The sequence below is a fragment of the Haliotis rubra genome, unplaced genomic scaffold (genome assembly GCF_003918875.1).
Source record: "Haliotis rubra isolate DU_JTF1 unplaced genomic scaffold, ASM391887v1 Scf281, whole genome shotgun sequence".
NCBI lineage: Eukaryota > Metazoa > Mollusca > Gastropoda > Lepetellida > Haliotidae > Haliotis > Haliotis rubra.
Window position 1 is genome coordinate 335,312 of NW_025766903.1, and position 20,584 is coordinate 355,895.

General features: G+C 42.0%; 1 protein-coding gene across 1 annotated transcript in view; it reads right to left on the reverse strand.

Annotated features, from left to right (window-relative positions):
* LOC124281248 (neurogenic locus notch homolog protein 2-like) overlaps positions 1 to 20,584 on the reverse strand; it is a 45,628-nt gene that overhangs the window by 9,721 nt on the left and 15,323 nt on the right. The window contains exons 10-14 of the mRNA XM_046717275.1: positions 19,939 to 20,102; positions 19,732 to 19,813; positions 19,224 to 19,249; positions 18,719 to 18,806; positions 14,879 to 15,078 (exon numbers count right to left, since the gene is read on the reverse strand). Of these exons, the coding sequence (XP_046573231.1) occupies positions 14,879 to 15,078; positions 18,719 to 18,806; positions 19,224 to 19,249; positions 19,732 to 19,813; positions 19,939 to 20,102 (560 nt within the window). The remainder of the gene's footprint in view (positions 1 to 14,878; positions 15,079 to 18,718; positions 18,807 to 19,223; positions 19,250 to 19,731; positions 19,814 to 19,938; positions 20,103 to 20,584) is intronic.

The following is a 20,584-nucleotide window of genomic DNA, read 5'->3' on the forward strand; positions in this document are numbered from 1 at the left end:
TAGTGATGGCTATACCGAATACTCCGACCTGTATAAAGTATGGTAATGTATGATTCACTGCTGGGGAGTGGAAACGGAAATATGTAAATGAATATTATACAGCCTCGCTTAGTGAAGCATTGTGATTGGTTTGTTGTCATATTGCTGACTTCTGATTGGTTAGATATAACACACACCTCTGCCTCTTTCTGCCTGCAAGGATCTCTGTACTGTTGCTGGGCAACCGCTGTCAGCGCGAGACACACCTGAAAGGATAACGTCATTACAAGTTCAGTAGAACACACCTCAACAGATACAATGACTCGGTATAGTTGTGTGTTGTATGTGTTTGTGTGTGTGTTGTGTATCGTCACACACATCAATAATCAGGTCTGTGTGTGTGTGACATGTTGGGTACAGTCAAAATACCCACAGAACTAAACATCACAACATCCACGTCAACTAAACAACTGTATGACGCATCTACCAAACAATGTCGTCATCAACCAAACAATGTCGTCATCAACCAAACAATGTCGTCATCGACAAAAACAATGTCGTCACCAACCAAACAATGTCGTCATCGACAAAACAATGCTCTTGGACGTCATAAAACCCTGCGTCGATGTGCAGATGTAGCAGGAAGACGACGGGGACGTTTATAGAAGTGTCTTCGTGTAAATTCAGATTCATGTAACATTTGAAGAGATAGTACAGGCCGGCAGTTGTGTGATTAAAATCAAATAGTCTTGTTCTTAGTTTTGTCCGCAGTTACGAATCTTTTGAAAGATGTTTGCTGGTGGGATGTCATAAACATTTATTTTGTCTACGGAAATAACGTCGGTGTCATAATTGGCGCTGGTCCATGGACACGCACTGACTAAAGACAAATCTGTTCGGGATACTAGCTCACTCCCTTTGAAAAGATAGCGTTTTAGTAACTGAAATACGATATCTTTTCGACACTCATATCTTTCAAATACATTTAATCAGGTTTATTTTGTAAGATGTGCAGTAGTAATAGAAATGAAGATGAAGTCCACTTCCTGTTTGACTATGACAGATATGCAACATTACAAAGGTTAATCAGGTTTAACTCGACGCTGGAACATACGCCCCGGCCGACTGAATGACACCTTCCTAGCAGTGCCTGGTGTTACCACCTGACTGGTGTCCCGTATGTCAGCCAGAGGCGTTACTGTGACGGAAGCAGGAACAACGTCTCCGTCATCAGTAGACGGGAGTGTCAGCCCATAATCCCTGTAATTGTGACAGGAGTGACTGACACAATCCCCCATGTTCTTTATAGATTAAACTTCAAGTATTCCAGCTCACATTTACCGTTGTTTTGTACGAATACACATACGGTGGGAGGCTACAGATTCTGACAGACTTCAAGACGAACCAGTAGGTGTTATACGTCATACACAAACACACTACAGCAACATTCAGCAACAATATCATACAGTAATAGCGTGTACATGTTGTATGCTGACGTTAACCAAGTGATGGCCCGAGCTAACTTCTAGGGCTTCATCCTAATACTACACACATCACGCGCATCTCACTCAATAAACCACGATATACTGACCAGCAAGGTAGATACTGTTATAAAGCCCATGCTGAAGATGATACTGTCCACTAGTTTCCTTGACGGCTGACCACAGTTTGTTGTATGTCATGTACTCACGACATTTATAGGGCGGCACAGCTGACGTCACACACGACCAATGAGGGTCACTGACGTACATGTCACTGGAGGTCATAAAGGGCAAATCTCAACTAAGACACCAGGATGTTCTGGACTGATAGTTTGGTGCGGCTAGTTGACTAGCGCTAGTAGCCTGTGTTACACAGTAAACACGTTGTTGACGACAACCCTGCAGTAGGAGGCCGCATACACACACGTCGGGGTCTGACACTCTGGGTGAACGGCTTCCTGACAGCCCGGCCCTCCTGTCTGGTGAGAACATACCTCTCTATATCACGTACAGATTGGATGAAAACAACAGATTAGGATATGGACATGTTCCGTGGTGTAACTCATTATTCAAAATAATTATCCAGCTCAGTTGTGAAACCGATAAAGTGTCTTCATGTTACCGTTAACACTTACAAAAATAAACAACGTTCAACCGTGTCGACTCTCTATACAACCGTCATGCTAAGTACAACCTTGTTTTCACGATATTGTAGAGGGTTGATTGAAAAGTTTCTAGTCTCACTTGGAACTTGGTAATCGTGAACGCTGTTATTGTGGTCGTTACATGTATACAGACAAATACTTGAGAAAATTACTACGCTGTAAAGATTCAGTAAGACAAGCAATGATCCTTGCAAGAAAGCAATGTGCTCAAAACAACATACCTTAACGTCCACAACAAACGAATCGAAACATAGACAATGTTTAGTGGGTTTACTGAAACATCACGTGACCGACGATTCACTAGCTACCCAAGGGGCTGTATTCCTCTTTGCTGAAGTACCTCAAGTGTAAGATATATAGCACGGTAGCACAGTGCTGTTTTCAGATGGGCACAGGTGGGAAGTGGTTTCCACGTGCACGTGCTGGTCTTGACTGTGAGATGAGACATGCACTCGCTGGCGCTCTATCCAAATACTATATAGTATGACCAGAAATTATTGAGAATTTAAGGAATATGTTTAATTGGATTTCTAGTATAAACAACCTTGACTAGCTATCAAGTACTTGGTTTCATTCAAGAGAGACAACTCCGTTAATCCTTTTTCATTAGTTTGTGAAGAGTTATCCCCTTTGTTTACTTGCTAGCAGACGACATTTTCAGTGATCCTCAGTATGGATGATTTAGAGAAGAGGAAGTTGATTTTAGAGTATTATAACAAGGACATCAGATCAGCTAAAGTGATTTCAAGTAGAACAGGCATCCCTTTGTCCACTGTTTATCGTGTTTTGAAAAATATTGCAAATGGATATGGCATTGAGCACCAGGGTGGCCCAGAAAATTGATTGTCGGTGACAGGAGGCGGCTTGGTATTCTTGTTTCTAAAAACAAACGAAGGAGTTTAGAAAACTTAAGGCTGGATATGATTGATAGAGGAACTGTGGCTGTCTGTAAGGAGACAATTGGAACTGAGCTGCATGCAATGGGTTGGCAGAAAAGTCGAGGAATTCCATCACCGATCATGAAACCTGAACAAAAGGAGCGAAGGTTGAACTGGTGCTTACAGCATAAAATTTTTAACTGGGACAATGTGATACGGAAATTTAACAAAGTTTTTGTCAACTTTTTAAATCACTAAAATATAGTAATGTTGAATGTGACGCTATGGACACTTTATTTACAAAACTGAAGAGAAACAGGACCACGGCATGTTGACAAGAAATCCTATTTGGTCGAACGAGGGACCACATTGTGTAGAATTGCAAGCCTGACACTGAGAAGTATGGACATAAGTTTGAAGCTTACTACAATAGGGGGTTGATGCACTACATCCTGATATCAAATTTTCAAGATTAGACTCATAGTGACGAAAAACAATTATGTACCAAAGTCTATTTGTCTCCCCTCGCCGCCATCTTTGACGATTTGTATGCCGTTTCGGGATGCTATGAATGCCGTTTTGTACGCTCGGCGACCGTTCTCGCGCGCTCTTGTAGCTGATACGCGAGTTTTGTTTCCATTTCAAACGATTTGTCTTCCATTACAGATGTATTGTTTCGGTTTTAGAGGATATTGTTGCAGTTTTGGATGTTTTTGTTCTGTTTTGGTGCATATGAGATCAGTTTTGATGATTTGTTCACCGTTTCCATGGTATGGTAGGCCTGAATATATGCACCTCGAGAACAGCAGCAGGTGAGAACACAATCGGGTCAATGATGCCACCATCGCGCGATGACAACAGCATAAGTTGGAATACAACAAAGGTTGGAATACAACAAAGGCTGAAATACAACAAAGGTTGGAATGAAGTACCAAGAGTACAAACGTTACCAAGACGTTAGTAGCCTCAAGCAGTTATTGACACAGGGCAAACCTAATGTTCAAAATACGACAAGGATGTCGGTATCCACTGCGCCATCAAATAAAGTTTCTTGTTTGTTTCAGGTTTACCCAAGGATTTTTATATCTTTTACCCAGCTGTTTACGTTCCTGGCCAATTGGAGATGTAGGAAGAAGTGGTGTGTTATATGTCGATATATAGATGTAGGAAGAAGTGGTGTGTTATATGTCGATATATAGATGCATCGTGTACATCATTTGGGCGGGGAATGATATTGGCTGACTGTTTACATAATCTCCAATCACGGCTGTGTTAACACAGTTAACACAATTAACATAGATCATCACTACCACCTGTAGCCGTCTATCATTGTTGTGTTAACACAATTAACATAGATCATCACTACCCCCTGTATCCGTCTATCATTGTTGTGTTAACACAATTAACATAGATCATCACTACCACCTGTAGCCGTCTATCATTGTTGTGTTAACACAATTAACATAGATCATCACTACCCCCTGTATCCGTCTATCATTGTTGTGTTAACACAATTAACATAGATCATCACTACCCCCTGTATCCGTCTATCATTGTTGTGTTAACACAATTAACATAGATCATCACTACCACCTGTAGCCGTCTATCATTGTTGTGTTAACACGTTTTAACTTATATCTGTTATCGTCTGTTACAGCTTTTATAACATATCTTACGGGGTTCGAGCCAACACCTGTCTCTGTACACCACAAGTGATTAAACAGCATGTTAGTTTGTACCTGTCGTTCGTTTTGCTTTATAATTGTCCCCAGAGTTGCGGTTGTACTGACGTGACGCCTCTATATTTGCCAGCCATTTCATTGATATTTTCGCTAGCACTTCACCTTTTCCAGCGGGGCTGATCGAATCATGGGTCCCTAAATATGTGGATATTAACAATATTTTGAGGAAATATTCATGGAATTATTTTTGGGAACAAGCGGTTGATACGTGTGTGCAAATAATCTGTGAATCGTAAAAGATAAACTCACTCAAATACGTCCCTGCTGTTTTAACCAATGGAGTGCCATTTCTAAAGTTTCAGTACTATTCTTTCTAAAGGACGTATCTAAATATTTGCCAGGTCATTAAGGTTAGGAATATAATATTAAAGTAAATATATACTGTTACTGCACAAACACCTCATTGTTAACAAAAGAACAGATGAAGAATGTCGCCCTATACTTCAGGATTGTGTTTATACAATGTCCGACGTGCGAGTGACAGAGAGAAGCCATTAGCGGCCTGACGTCTTGACACCACGACTACCGCGGTAACGACCAGGGGTTGCACGGTGAACATTCCTCACTACTCACAGCAGAATGTCCCGGGTTTACGCATGAGTAACCTGCGGTGACCTTACCTGTTAGCTATTGGTTGAATACCGTGACGTCACGGTAAACATGGACGAATGACAACGCTGGGCCGTCACAGACATTCTTCTCACATCCGCAGATGACGCCTGCATCACGTAAATATGGCAACTAATAGGCGGGGAAGGCTGTGGTCGTCGTATGTCGTGACGTCTTCACAATAAACGCAGTAGTATTAGTAATAAGTAGAGCTACTCTGAAACAACAACTTATATTAACTTCTTTGAGGGGTATTTAGAAGTTGGATTCATGGATGAACTCTCTGTTTATTACAGTTTTTGACGTTTCGATGCAGCATATTGTTATCCTTCCTTCACAACACATAATGTCTTATGTTTCACTTTACTATTTGTTTTCGTTCCGAACCAATCCTCAGACAATCTGTATCCAGCAGCCATATGATGTACGTTACACTACGGTTGTGCACGTAGCAAGGCTGTACCAGGAGAATGTGGAAACATGGAAGCAAATGTCATCTGAAGTCTGAGATGTCTGAGAAAACAGTATGTGAAATGCTTTAAAACATTTAGACAAGAAGTAATTGTTCCCCTCCTTGGGAATATTTTTATGGCTGGCCAAATCAAAACAAGGTAATTTGTTCAAGAACTTTTGAACAGCGTTAATGTGCTACACTAGCTCGCGTTAGATTCCCCTGATGTTTCACTGAACAAGTCTGGGATCAAATGAACGGGTGTTTATGCAAAATGTCCTGTTTACACCAATCAGAATTTGTTCCTTGTGATAGTTAGGAGATAAACATCCTGTGTTGGAAGATCAGAGGTATATAACGACATTATAATAGCTGGGAATTGGATTTCATACTGAACGCGTAGCGTGAGACCCGGGTTTGATTTCGCACATGGCTACAATGTGTGAAGCCCATTCCTGGTGTCCCCGCTGTGATATTGCTGGAATATATGAAAACAAATCACTGCACATGAAAACCATTTCAGTGTGATTGAGTTAATATTTATCGTCACATCGGCAATATTGCAGCCGTGGGACACCAGAAATGGGCTTCACATATTTCCATGTGAGGAATCGAACCCGGGTCTTCGGCGTAACAAAAATCTTGGCCTTGATAAGGTGAGTCACCCCATACAGAATTCTCATTGGTCACTTCGACACCTCATGTAATAAAACAATCAATACGAGGCTTCCATAGAATGTGAGATATGTATCTGCACGTTATGTGCAGTTAGTACTTTTCATCAAAATACCCTCCCGTGCGCCTGTACGTCTCACACCTAGTGTCAGTTAACTGCCCAGTGTGATCAGTGGAGTGTCCCTAGGTGTCCCTAGGTGGCATCGATACAATTTCACATGCCCGGAGCGGCCACTCCCGGTGTGTCCCTCAGTGGTCATCGATACAATTTCACATGCCCGGAGCGATCTTCAATCATGCTTAGCTTCTACTATGCCTTGGGGCTTGGCATCACCGGATCCTGTTAGAAGTTTCTTGCGCTCCTCTTCATCAAGCCGTGGTATACTGGTCAGTTCATCACGAGCTCTTTTCCTCATTATGTCCTCGATGGCAGTTACTGCAGTCTTCCCTGTATCTGCCGAATTCATTCAGATATTTCATGGGAATATTGCCTATCTGGGTTCTGACATATAATCTTCTGTGCCATATTTGTTGGCAACTACTTTTCAAACGTTGCGATAATATTGGCGTAAATAACCGTTGATTGTGAGAACCAGAGTTAGAGAGCAAATAAAGGTGTTGTGATCTTAGTTACCCAATTCGTCTTTGCTTGATTGTCTTAGAAATATAATATATCGAAACACTCATTAAACGTAGCCAGTGTTTGAAAGGCGCTATCATTGCAGTTGTCTATAGAGAAAATCTGATACATTCACCCAAACACGACTTGATGTACATTGTTTAACATTCTATAACTAGTTACACACATACACATGAACTTTGTCAACTTCTTCTGGAATGCCCATATGTCGGACCCATACAATAACAGAGGTGTATATCTTTCGAACGATTGGGTCGATACACCGCCTCAGCGTGATGACGATAATCGCCACGTCACACACGATAAACAACAAACACGTCACTCAAGACATACAACAAACACGTCACTCAAGACATACAACAAACACGTCATACAAGACAAACAACAAACACGTCACTCAAGACATACAACAAACACGTCACTCAAGATATTCAACAAACACGTCACACAAGACATACAACAAATACGCCACTCAAAACACATAACAAACACGTAACTCAAGACACACAACAAACACATCACACACGATACATAACAAACACGTCATACAAGACATACAACAAACACGTCACTCAAAACACATAACAACCACTCCACACAATACAAACAACAAACAAGTCACTGACGATACATAACAAACACGTCACACACGATACACAACAGACACGCCATACAAGACAAACAACAAACACGTCACTCAAGACACACAACAAACACGTCACAAAAGACACACAACAAACACGTCATACAAGACAAACAACAAACACGTCACACAAGACAAACAACAAACACGTCATACAAGACACACAACAAACACGTCATATAAGACATACAACAAACACGTCACACAAGACACACAACAAACACGTCACTCAAGATACACAACAAACACGTCACACAAGACACACAACAAACACGTCACACACGATACACAGCAACACGTCATACAAGATAAACAACAAACACGTCACACAAGACACACAACAAACACGTCACACACGATACACAGCAAACACATCATACAAGACAAACAACAAACAAACACGTCACACAGGTTATACACGACAAACAACAAACTCGTCACACAAGACATACAAGACATCCGTTGGTTTGTGGTAGACCTACGACGTGTTGATGTCAATGCAAAAGGTCAGCAGACGGACGGCACCAAGAGTGTATTTTGTTACTGGCGGTTTTTGCTACATCACTCAAGACACACAACAAACACGTCGTACAAGACGCACGACAGACACGTCACACAAGACATACAACAAACACGTCACTCAAAACACATAACAAACACGTCACACAAGACAAACAACAAACACGTCATACAAGACAAACAACAAACACGTCACACAAGACACAACAAACACGTCGTACAAGACGCACAACAGACACGTCACACAAGACATACAACAAATACGTCATACAAGACACACAACAAACACGTCATACAAGACACACAACAAACACGCCATACAAGACGCACAACAAACACGTCACACAAGACACACAACAAACACGTCACTCAATACACACAACAAAACACGTCATACAAGACAAACAACAAACACGTCACTCAAGATACACAACAAACACGTCACTCAAAACAAACACGTCATAACAAACACGTCACACAAGACAAACAACAAACACGTCATACAAGACAAACAACAAACACGTCATACAAGACGCACAACAAACACGTCATACAAGACACACAACAAACACGTCATACAAGACACATAACAAACACGCTAAACAAGACAAACAACAAAAACGTCATACAAGATACACAACAAACACGTCACTCAAGACATACAACAAACACGTCACTCAAGACACACAGCAAACACGTCATACAAGACAAACAACAGACACGTCACACAAGACATACAACAAACACGTCACTCAAAACATATAACAAACACGTCACTCAAGACAAACAACAAACACGTCATACAAGACAAACAACAAACACGTCATACAAGACACACAGCAAACACGTCATACAAGACACACAACAAACACGTCATACAAGACATACAACAAAAACGTCAAACAAGATACACAACAAACACGTCATACAAGACAAACAACAAACACGTCATACAAGACACACAGCAAACACGTCATACAAGACACACAACAAACACGTCATACAAGACACACAACTACAGTTTTGTAGTTTGTTCATTCCATTTATCATCTTTTTCTCGAACATACAAAACCCATTTTAACAGCACCTCGCACAAACTACACCTCCTTGTGAAAGTCAGATACTGACCAGGATCCAAGCTTTTAAGAACATCATACTCGCTTTCAGACATCCGTTGGTTTGTGGCAGACCTACGACGTGTTGGTGCCAATGCAAGAGGTCAGTAGACGGACGGCACCAAGAGTCGCCAGCAGAGTGTATTTTGTTACTGGCGGTTTTTGCTACATACAGAATGAACTGTGTGTGTGCATTTAGTCAGCTCCGGCTGGGGCAGCCTTTGGCCTTTGAAAGAACTCTGCACTCATATGTCATTCTAATTTCCACAAACACGCAACTTTACTTCGGACGTCTTTCGCCAGTGGTCGCTGCACATGGTGTTCGGGCACCACAGTCAGTGGTATTTCTACATAACTTACCATTGCGGTCAGTGTACACTCGAACAATAATCTAATTGTTGCAATGCTGACTACAGCGCAAGAATGTCTTTATCTGTTGTCCAACACTTCTGATGTGTGGCATATTTATCTTCTATAACAAACAAGATGATCATAATCTGATACATATTCATGCAACAGGACAGGTCCACCGATGCCACGGGTATCTACGACTTGGAAACCAGGAACGCTCCTGAGGATGTCTCCACGTTTCTCAACAGAATCCCGACATGTGCTGCCCAAACAAAAGCGTATCAGTGAGAATATCAGGTTCTGCTCCAGCTGGTTCTGAAGATGCTTCAGGAATTTCGTCAGAGATTTACAATCGACTTAGCTTTAAGCAGCGATATTTTATGGACGTGGAAAGGGTTTTATCGCTTCTGTTGTAGATATTGCAGTGAGCCAGGACATATCATTTCTGAGTGGAGAAACTTCACTTTAAAACACAGTCATTCACCCCCCAATAGAGTACTTGTGAATGTGAAGTCCCAGCCTTGTTGTGGTTTACGTGATACAGAGTAAGACTTTGTCGACCAGATGCTTGATGGGCATTTTAGAAGTTGGATGGTAACATAACAACATATGATATGGATTTACAACTTCTTTATTATTTACAACACGACGTTTCTGGCCTACTTGTTGCCCCTTGATCAGGTAAATGACAGGATATGATTTGCAAGCATAATGTATAGTGCGTAGAGGAGACCATTGACATTATACTAAAGAAGATGTAAATCCATGCTGTTTGTTGTTATCTTTGTCGGCCAGTCATCAAAGATGTCTGTTGTAAGAGAGGAGTACTGATCTTTCGTGAGTAAGGGTTTTGTGTCAACTGAAGGTGACAGTGTTAAGTCCGTTACTGTTGTGATGGAATCTGGTGGCCTTCGCGCTCTGCCGTGTGGTGATATTTGACACTTGCGTCAAGTGCTTGTTGTTTGGTCATGTTGACCTGTGTGGGCTTTTCAGCATTTGTTTTGCAGAACGAACTTCTTTATGACTAAACGCCGTGGATTGTTGGTTTCACACAGTGTTAAACAATATATAGTATTCCCAGAAATTATTGAGAAGGTTGTTTCGGCAAATATATAATACACGTATATATCTATAGAAGTTTTACTTGAAATGAGATATGATTCTCTTACAGCCTAAGTGTCTTTTCAGTACTTTGTGAGACCTCCTTACCCTGCAATACACGACTGAATGCGCCCAGGTACACTACCGATCAAAGTTTGTAGGAAATCATGCGATAGCGTATCCCAATATTCGACCACTTTTTCCTTCATATCCTCAATATTTCTGAGCCCTTTTAGGTTAAATCTGTCCTTCATTAGTCTCCACACATTCTCAATAGGGTTTGTGCTGTAGCTGGGCCAGTCTAAAACTTGAACATTTTCGTCCGACAACCAATATAATGTGTAGCCCGCAGTGTGTTTTGGGTCGTTATCATGCTGGAAAATCCCATTATCTTCATACAGTGTTCGTGCCGTTGGAAGGAGGTGACCATGTAAGATGTCAACATATCGTTCCTTCGTCATATTCCCAGTGACAATACACAACGGCGTCACTCAACGTGATGATATTCCACTCGACATGTGTAATTTCGGGCTATGTTTTGTTGGGGCGTTGGTAGATAGGTTTCACGGTATCTCTTGTCCAAATTTTCACACAGTTTGGAAAAAACAGACAGAACGTTCAACACAAAGAAAACATTATCCCAATCTTGATTTTCGTTAGCCCCACATCAGTTTAAACGTCTTTCTTTTTTTTTACCTTTCATCAATAATGATGGAATTCCGCGCTTTTTCACCCAGTTTAGTCTTTGTAATTCTTGTCTAATGGTTCATTACATTTCCTAGGACCTCCTCTATTAATCGTCTCATTCCTGACATCCTCAACGCTTATCAATTGTCCGCTACTCACAATCTGACCACGTCGCCGGCGATCCGTAGTACTGAACTTCCTTGGCCTCCCTGTCCCTGTCTTGTGCTCAATCCCAACTCCTGACTGAATATTCTTCAAAGTTCTGTATAATATGGACAGAGGAATGTCATGTCTACTAGCTAACTCTTTTGCAATTAGTCACGCCCCTTTCAAACTCATCTAGAACCAGCCTTTTGTTCTCTTCTGCTGTCACACCTGCCATGTCAACAAAGGAAGCCGTCTGCTACACCAGGGGGAGATAACTCTTGATGTAATAAGGCTCATTCTTAAGACTACAAGAGTTGCCTACCATATTGAGTACCTTACTTCGTAATCTAACATCCATTTAAAAAATTCTATTAACAGTATTAGGAAACAAAGATGTTCAACTGTATATACCTGTGAAAACTGTATATACAATGTCATATAACAGACGTTATATGATGTCGGAGTATGCTTACGATATATGTAGTTTTGAAGTGGGCGTTGTTTCGGTATATATCGTTGTTGGAGTGAGACAGGTGGCTGTCACAGAACAGGTTTCCTCAAGATCTGTTTCCTCCTTTGTGCACTCGACCGACTACAATATCACGACTTTACCCACTCTGAAGTACACTCAACAGATTCCTCTTCTCTGTGGCCAAATTGTTTGCACATGTGTCAACAGCATGGTTTTATAATTGTAATGAGGGTTGGTAGGAGGCTGCTTGCAACATTTTGTGCTGTATGTAATCCGAGGGGAAGAAACTTATTGTGACAGATAGGAGTCACCTGGGATGGCCTACCGGTTCCCAGCTGTATAACGAGTCTTGGCAGCGACAACCATTGCTGTCGATGAGCTGTCACTTCTCCATCTCGTTCCTACAATTGATCAACCGTGTGAGGTTCTGTTCGTATTTGAAAAGGTCCTTCAATGGGAAATATTTTGGGACGTTTTTGTCTCTAATGTTACTAAAATCTAAAATCCAAAATACAGTCGAACCCAATGATTTGCTCTTGACATTCTGTAATTTTGACAGAATTTAAAGTAAACAACATGCAACGTTTTGCTTCGTTACTGGGTGTAAGGGATTTATTGCCCCACCCAGACATTTGTTTATATATACCAAGACCTCGTGAACCAATCACATTCCAACAATCTGACATAGAGACACGACGACAGGACAGATACCAGTGCGATCTGTTGTTGCTTTGTATCAGAACTGTATAACACGGCGTGGAATGGCAACAGATTGCCAGTTTATTCAACTGTTGACCGGAACAAGGAAAATAAAACAAGACTGAACAATTAACTTGAAATAATCTTCACCGTTGATATATCTTCAGATCATAACAACAAACACCAGATCTTCTCGATTCGATGGATATGTTGTCTTCAAACCAATAAGTATTAACAAGAAACATGATATTTCCATTTGTTTCAGTAAAACTCGGACACCATACTACATACTACGCTAGACGATAGGTTTATTGTTCTCCGAGCTTGTCTTCAAATAGCTGTCTTGTCACCACCATCCACCAATGCGTCTATTCATCTGAGGACGCAGACATGCCCGTCTCCTGCAGCCACTGGCGAAGCAGCACTTGGTGCCGGATGGACAGTCGTTGTCGGTGTTGCAGCGCCACAGGAAGAAGTCGCAGAGGAACCATAGCATGGGGAATCTTCGGGGGCATCTGGCCGGCCTCGTGGTGGTGGCAACGGGAACAGGAGTTGTAGGAACAGGGCCTAGGAGAAGAAGGAAGTTGTCGGTTAGCAACTCAACTTGACATGATACCACGTTATGGGGAATATGTATATCACAGTTATTCTGACACGATGCTTAAGAGCTAATAGTTCACGAAAGAGATAAAAGTCACCAGAATACTGGGTACTTTTCTCAACGTAATGTTGGAATGGTGGCTGTAATAAACACCTGGAACGTAATCGCTATATTTCTGGCTGGTTCCGGGGTGCAGGGGAACTTGAATCTTTACTTGGTACCTTGGAATAGAGGAATACGTATATCGACTTGCTATGAAGGTATATGGAAAGTATCGCAACTTAGTACTATGGTATAAGGGAAGACGTATGGAGGCTCGGTATGTTGTGAAGTGAAGGCCTATGGCGATTTGGTATTCGCGAACATCGACTTTCTCTTATGGTGTAGGGTAACCACTTATTCCGCTTACATGATATGGCGATGTAAATGAAAGCGGATCTGCACATCACATAACGGTTTGACCGTTAAATGATACTGTATGACCACAGTGTAATAATGATTGATCGCTATGTGATACTGAATGACCACAGTGTAATAATGATTGACCGTTAAATGATACCGTATGACCACAGTGTAATAATGATTGATTGCTATGTGATACTGTATGACCACAGTGTAATAATGATTGACCGTTAAATGATACTGTATGACCACAGTGTAAGAACGATTGACCGTTAAATGATACCGTATGACCACAGTGTAATAATGATTGACCGTTAGGTGATACTGTATGACCACAATGTAATAATGTTAGACCATTATGTGATACTGTATGACCACAATGTAATAATGTTAGACCATTATGTGATACTGTATAACCACAATGTAATAATGTTAGACCATTATGTGATACTGTATGACCACAATGTAATAATGTTAGACCATTATGTGATACTGTATGACCACAATGTAATAATGTTAGACCATTATGTGATACTGTATGACCACAATGTAATAATGTTAGACCATTCCCAACTGATACTGTATGGCCACTATGTACCTACCGACACACGTGACTATGGGGTCACACGGTGCACGGAAGCACTGCACTTGCTGCACCTGGCACTTCAAGCCTCTTGCACACCTCTGAAATGTGCAACACCATGAGTTAGATATTAATGACATCACAGTTAAGTTCAAATATGCCTTTCAAACCGATACTGCCCCGATGTTGTTGTTTTTTCTACATGTGCTTATCTTCCAAACTACTAAGTACAAGTGGATCGAAAACGTTCAGAAGTCATTGTCCTTATGTCAGTTATGTCCGAATACACTTTTGATAAGGCTGCAAACATAACCCATAACCCACCCACCCAGTCCCAGACATTTCTACCCTATTCTCTACTTCTACCCCTTCAGTTGCAGTCAAAAGTGCGAAAACTAACAAAAACAAAAGAAAATATGCAAATAATAGCTTGCTCACAATTCTCGCGCAAGGGTCGGAGGGCGGAGTCGGCACGGTTGCCACGGCAGCAGTAGGGATGGTGCAGACGCTGCCACAGCCGTTACTGCAACACTTCCTGTTGCCGTTACAGTCGAAGTCCGTCTCGCATTCCGTGATGCAGATCCCCGCACCAGTCACTCTTGGACACTCGCCAGACTTCCCTGTTAACGTAGTGTCTCCTGCAACACACCGGCACACTTCAGTGCTCAGTAACAAGGGTACGTGTATGTTGGCGCGTTTGTGTTCCTGTGCGTGTGCATTTGTGTGTGTGTGCGTGCGTGCGTGCGTGCGTGTGCGCGCGTAGGCGCGTTTTGAGTTCATGTACCGTTAAGTGACACTGTATGCCCACTATGTGATGCTGTATGGCCACTATGTAATGCTGTTTGACCATTACGTGACACTGTATGGCCACTATGTAATGCTGTTTGACCATTACGTGACACTGTATGGCCACTATGTAATGCTGTTTGACCATTATGACACTGTATGGCCACTATGTAATGATTACGTGACACTGTATGGTTTGACCATTATGTGATTCTATGGCCACTATGTAATGCTGTTTGACCATTACGTGACACTGTATGGCCACTATGTAATGCTGTTTGACCATTACGTGACACTGTATGGCCACTATGTAATGCTGTTTGACCATTATGTGATTCCGTATGGCCACTATGTAATGCTGTTTGACCATTATGATACTGATACTTACGTGACACTTACGTATGGCCACTATGTAATGCTGTTTGACCATTATGTGATACTGTATGGCCACTATGTAATGCTGTTTGACCATTATGTGATACTGTATGGCCACTATGTAATGCTGTTTGACCATTATGTGACACTGTATGGCCACTATGTAATGCTGTTTGACCATTATGTGATACTGTATGGCCACTATGTAATGCTGTTTGACCATTATGTGATACTGTATGGCCACTATGTAATGCCATGTTTGACCATTATGCTGTTTGACCATTACGTGACACTGTATGGCCACTATGTAATGCTGTTTGACCATTATGTGATACTGTATGACCACTATGTAATGCTGTTTGACCATTATGTGATACTGTATGGCCACTATGTAATGCTGTTTGACCATTATGTGACACTGTATGGCCACTATGTAATGCTGTTTGACCATTATGTGATACTGTATGGCCACTATGTAATGCTGTTTGACCATTATGTGATACTGTATGGCCACTATGTAATGCTGTTGACCATTATGTGATACTGTATGGCCACTATGTAATGCTGTTTGACCATTACGTGACACTGTATGGCCACTATGTAATGCTGTTTGACCATTATGTGATACTGTATGGCCACTATGTAATGCTGTTGACCATTATGTGACACTGTATAACCACTATGTAATGCTGTTTGACCATTATGTGACACTGTTTGGACACTATGTAATGCTGTTTGACCATTACGTGACACTGTATGGCCACTCAACATGACATGCTATGACATGATTGGGAATATACTAGTATACTGAACATCATTGAAAACGCACCAGTCTAAAATTATCCATATTTTCATCAAGATGGATTTCAGCATGACAATGATCAATGAATATAACTAACATGAAGTCGAAGGGCATGTCCAGTTGAAAAAAATGCTTTAGAAACAAATTCCTGTCCGCAGCATGACTCTTAATTCTAAAATGCATCAATATGCAGCCACGCCATGAAAAAAGCGCGAATTTCATTCTGAAATCATACTGACTGTGGCGTTAAAAGCAGGTGTATGAGAACCAATTCTCATTGCTTCACTAACGATTGTTAAACGAGGACAGAGATGCCGAGGTTAACACCTCACGAAAGAGAACGTGCACTATAGTTTGGCATGAAATGCACGTGGACCCGTTTTTTTGTAAATATCTCTTCATCCAATGATCCAATCGATCTCAAACTGTGCAAAGACAACCTAATCACATTGTAAATCAATGATTTTATGCATTTGTTTAGCATCATCTGAATAAGCTTTCATGATGACAGCTAGAAGTAGTCAATGTGAATGATCCAAACGGTCTATCACTGTGCAGTGCATAGGTAACTATCATGAACTGCACGTGCATTTACCTTTATGACCCAACACTGCCGCTGTTACAGGTCATTGGCTCCCTCCCTCTGCAAACATTCTGCGTTCTGCTGTTTATTTTGTTGACAGTTACATAGACAGATTCTTTAATACAAATGCATAAAATCGGTGATTTACAATGTGATTAGGTTGTCTGACAAAACATCCACTTGCACAGTTTGAGATCGATTGGGACATTGGATGAAGAGATATTTACAAATAACCGGGTCCACATGCATTTCATGCCAAACTATAGGCAAGATTCAGGTTGGCACCAGCAGCAGGACATTGCTCGACAACTTGGACTTGGCCACTCCACCATCGTTAGGCTTCATAGACGACATCAGTAGACAGGCAGCACCCGTGACCTTCAATGACCTTGGCAACAAGGTGTTACGACGCTTCATCAGGATCGCCATATTGACCTTGTCCATATCAGTGATTGAACACTGCCGACTGGCAGGACTGCTGCACTAGTTCAAGGTTGACGTGGGGGTTATCAGCGCTGACTCCATGCGACGCCGTCTACACGCTACAGGGCTCCATGCTCGACGTCCTTACGTTGGACCAATTCTGACTGACAGACACCGTAATGAGCGTATACAATGGGCTAGCAGGCATTGTCAGTAAAGGTTACAACAATGGCATGGTGTCGTAGTCACTGACGAGTCTTCATCTACGTAATGCTGACGGCCGATTACGTATTTGGCGTAGACGTGGTGAACGTTATGCTAATGAGTGTGTGGTTTAGACAGACCTTGGTCATGGTGGGAGTAGTCATGGACTCTGGGGTGAGAATAAATTCTTCTGAACAATCGTATCTGTCTTCAGTCACAGGACTGCCTTCATGTCTGTCAAGGGTGAGTTAATGCCCTTTATTACCGTAAGCAGATTCTTCCGAATCACATCGTATCTGTCTTCAGTAAAAGACTTTCGCGGCGACAACAAATGCGAAGAACTATGTCCACTGGCTACCTTGGGTTAAGGGAATACATATCACCAGTTAATACCTCGTCGGAACGTCAGATAGCGATGTGAAGGGACAAGGATATGCACTGTAGAGCAACGTCAGCTACTGATATGACGGGGAACTACATTCCATTACTTACTGTCAGGAACGTCAGGTACCGATATGACGGGGAAAGGATCTACATTCCATTACTTACTGCATTGTAGAGGAACGTCAGGTACCGATATGACGGGGAAAGGATCTACATTCCATTACTTACTGCATTGTAGAGGAACGTCAGGTACCGATATGACGGGGAAAGGATCTACATTCCATTACTTACTGCATTGTAGAGGAACGTCAGGTACCGATATGACGGGGAAAGGATCTACATTCCATTACTTACTGCATTGTAGAGCAACGTCAGGTACCGATATGACGGGGAAAGGATCTGCACTCCATTACTTACTGCATTGTAGAGGTCAGGTACGATATGACGGGGAAGGTCTGCATTGATTGTATGACGAAGGATCTTACACTCCATTACTTACTGCATTGTAGAGGAACGTCAGGTACCGATATGACGGGGAAGGGATCTGCACTCCATTACTTACTGCATTGTAGAGCAACGTCAGGTATTGATATGACGGGGAAGGGATCTGCACTCCATTACTTACTGCATTGTAGAGGAACGTCAGGTACCGATATGACGGGGAAAGGATCTGCACTCCATTAGGAGAAAGGGGGAGGAGGGGAGAGTAAGGGTCACTTACGGACACAGACAGCTTCACGCCGGCAAGGGGGTTCCTCGCAACTGACCTCTCGGTTCTCACAGTGGTAGCCTGCCGAACACCGCGCCGCCTACAGACAGAACAACACAGGTCACAGTTCATCTGACCAGGTCAACACCAGAGATTTCTGGGTATATACGGCGTGATTACCAGCCTCCGTATTAACAGAGCATTATACATTCCAGATGTGAAATCTGTGCCAACAACAAGGTTGATTGTACTAATACGACATTATCAGCAATGTGGTGAGCAAACACATGCAAGGGCAAGCCAATTGTTCTCCTGAGAATATATGGCTCAAACCCAAAACAGGAAATTGCGTGGGACAAAATTTTCGTCAATGATTCGACAATACTGGACATGACCTCTACATGTCTACCAAAACACATTTAAAAAAACAACGATCATATGGCGCGTTGTAAAATGTAAAGCCACCAAAGGCTGAAGCAGTAGATATATTGCTCCACATACACCCTGGCATACTCACTATACAAGGGTTGGCCAGGATTGCGTCTGAAATAGGATAGACACAATAACTATTCCATTTACAAATAACAATCAACATCTTCCTTCATCAACTCGAGTTGATTTACCAAATCTTTTCCCTCATCATTTACACACCTCAATCCTCTCTTTGCTAAGGGTGTCTGCATGGGTGATCCTCTCTGTCACATCAACCATCTACATGTAACTGATGTACTACCAGGTTGGAGGAAACTGTATGCCGCATATCAAACACGAGTAACAATGTTTTTGTATGATTCTCTTTTCGACCATTGCCATTGGCATTAACCATACATTTGTGGCTGTAATCACATTAATATATACATAATACATCGTGATATCGTGATGTCCGTACTACACAGTGACGTGTACAAATATTACCACTTTACATTGTAGCATACACTTCTAGTGAGAGAGCTTAGTTAAACCAGCGTGCGATCCCGTTAGACAAACAACTCCGTTAGATGTCTGCATCGTTTTGTTCCAGTTACCTTCACAAATTGCTTCGCGTGGACATGGCGCTCTGAAGCAGACGACTTCCTGCACCCTACACACCTGGTTCAGGCCACACGTCTGGAACATAGTGAACAAATCTCAGTCTGTCCCGACTGCACGTCTGTGTTCAGTTACACGCCTTCTATGTGACCTATCTTCAGTCAGTGAATTTAACTATTATTTTATATGCAAAATCAACCTACTTTATTTTGACATGGGTCCAGTAGGACAGGGTTCTGGCAGGTGTGTCCACACCCATTGCTACAACACTTCTGACTTCCGGGACAACTTGAGTCGGTACTGCAACGTTCCACACATGTGCCGACCACACCCTCGGTGCTGGGACACGACCCGTCCTTGTCAATCTCTGGCAACAAGGCTTGACATATTACTGGTCATACATCTGATGATAGCAGCTTAACACATACAGGTACAACAATCAGGTGGCCATGCATACACATATTACTGGTCATACATCTGATGATAGCAGCTTAACACATACAGGTACAACAATCGGGTGGCCCTGCATACACATATTACTGGTCATACATCTGATGATAGCAGCTTAACACATACAGGTACAACAATCAGGTGGCCATGCATACACATATTACTGGTCATACATCTGATGATAGCAGCGCAACACATATGGGAACAACAATCAGGTGGCCATGCATACACATATTACTTGTCATACATCTGATGATAGCAGTGTAACATATACATGTACAACAATCCGGTGGCCATGCAAAGACACATTACTGGTCATACATCTGATGATAGCAGTGTAACACATACAGGTACAACAATCAGGTGGCCATGCAAACACACATTACTGGTCATACATCT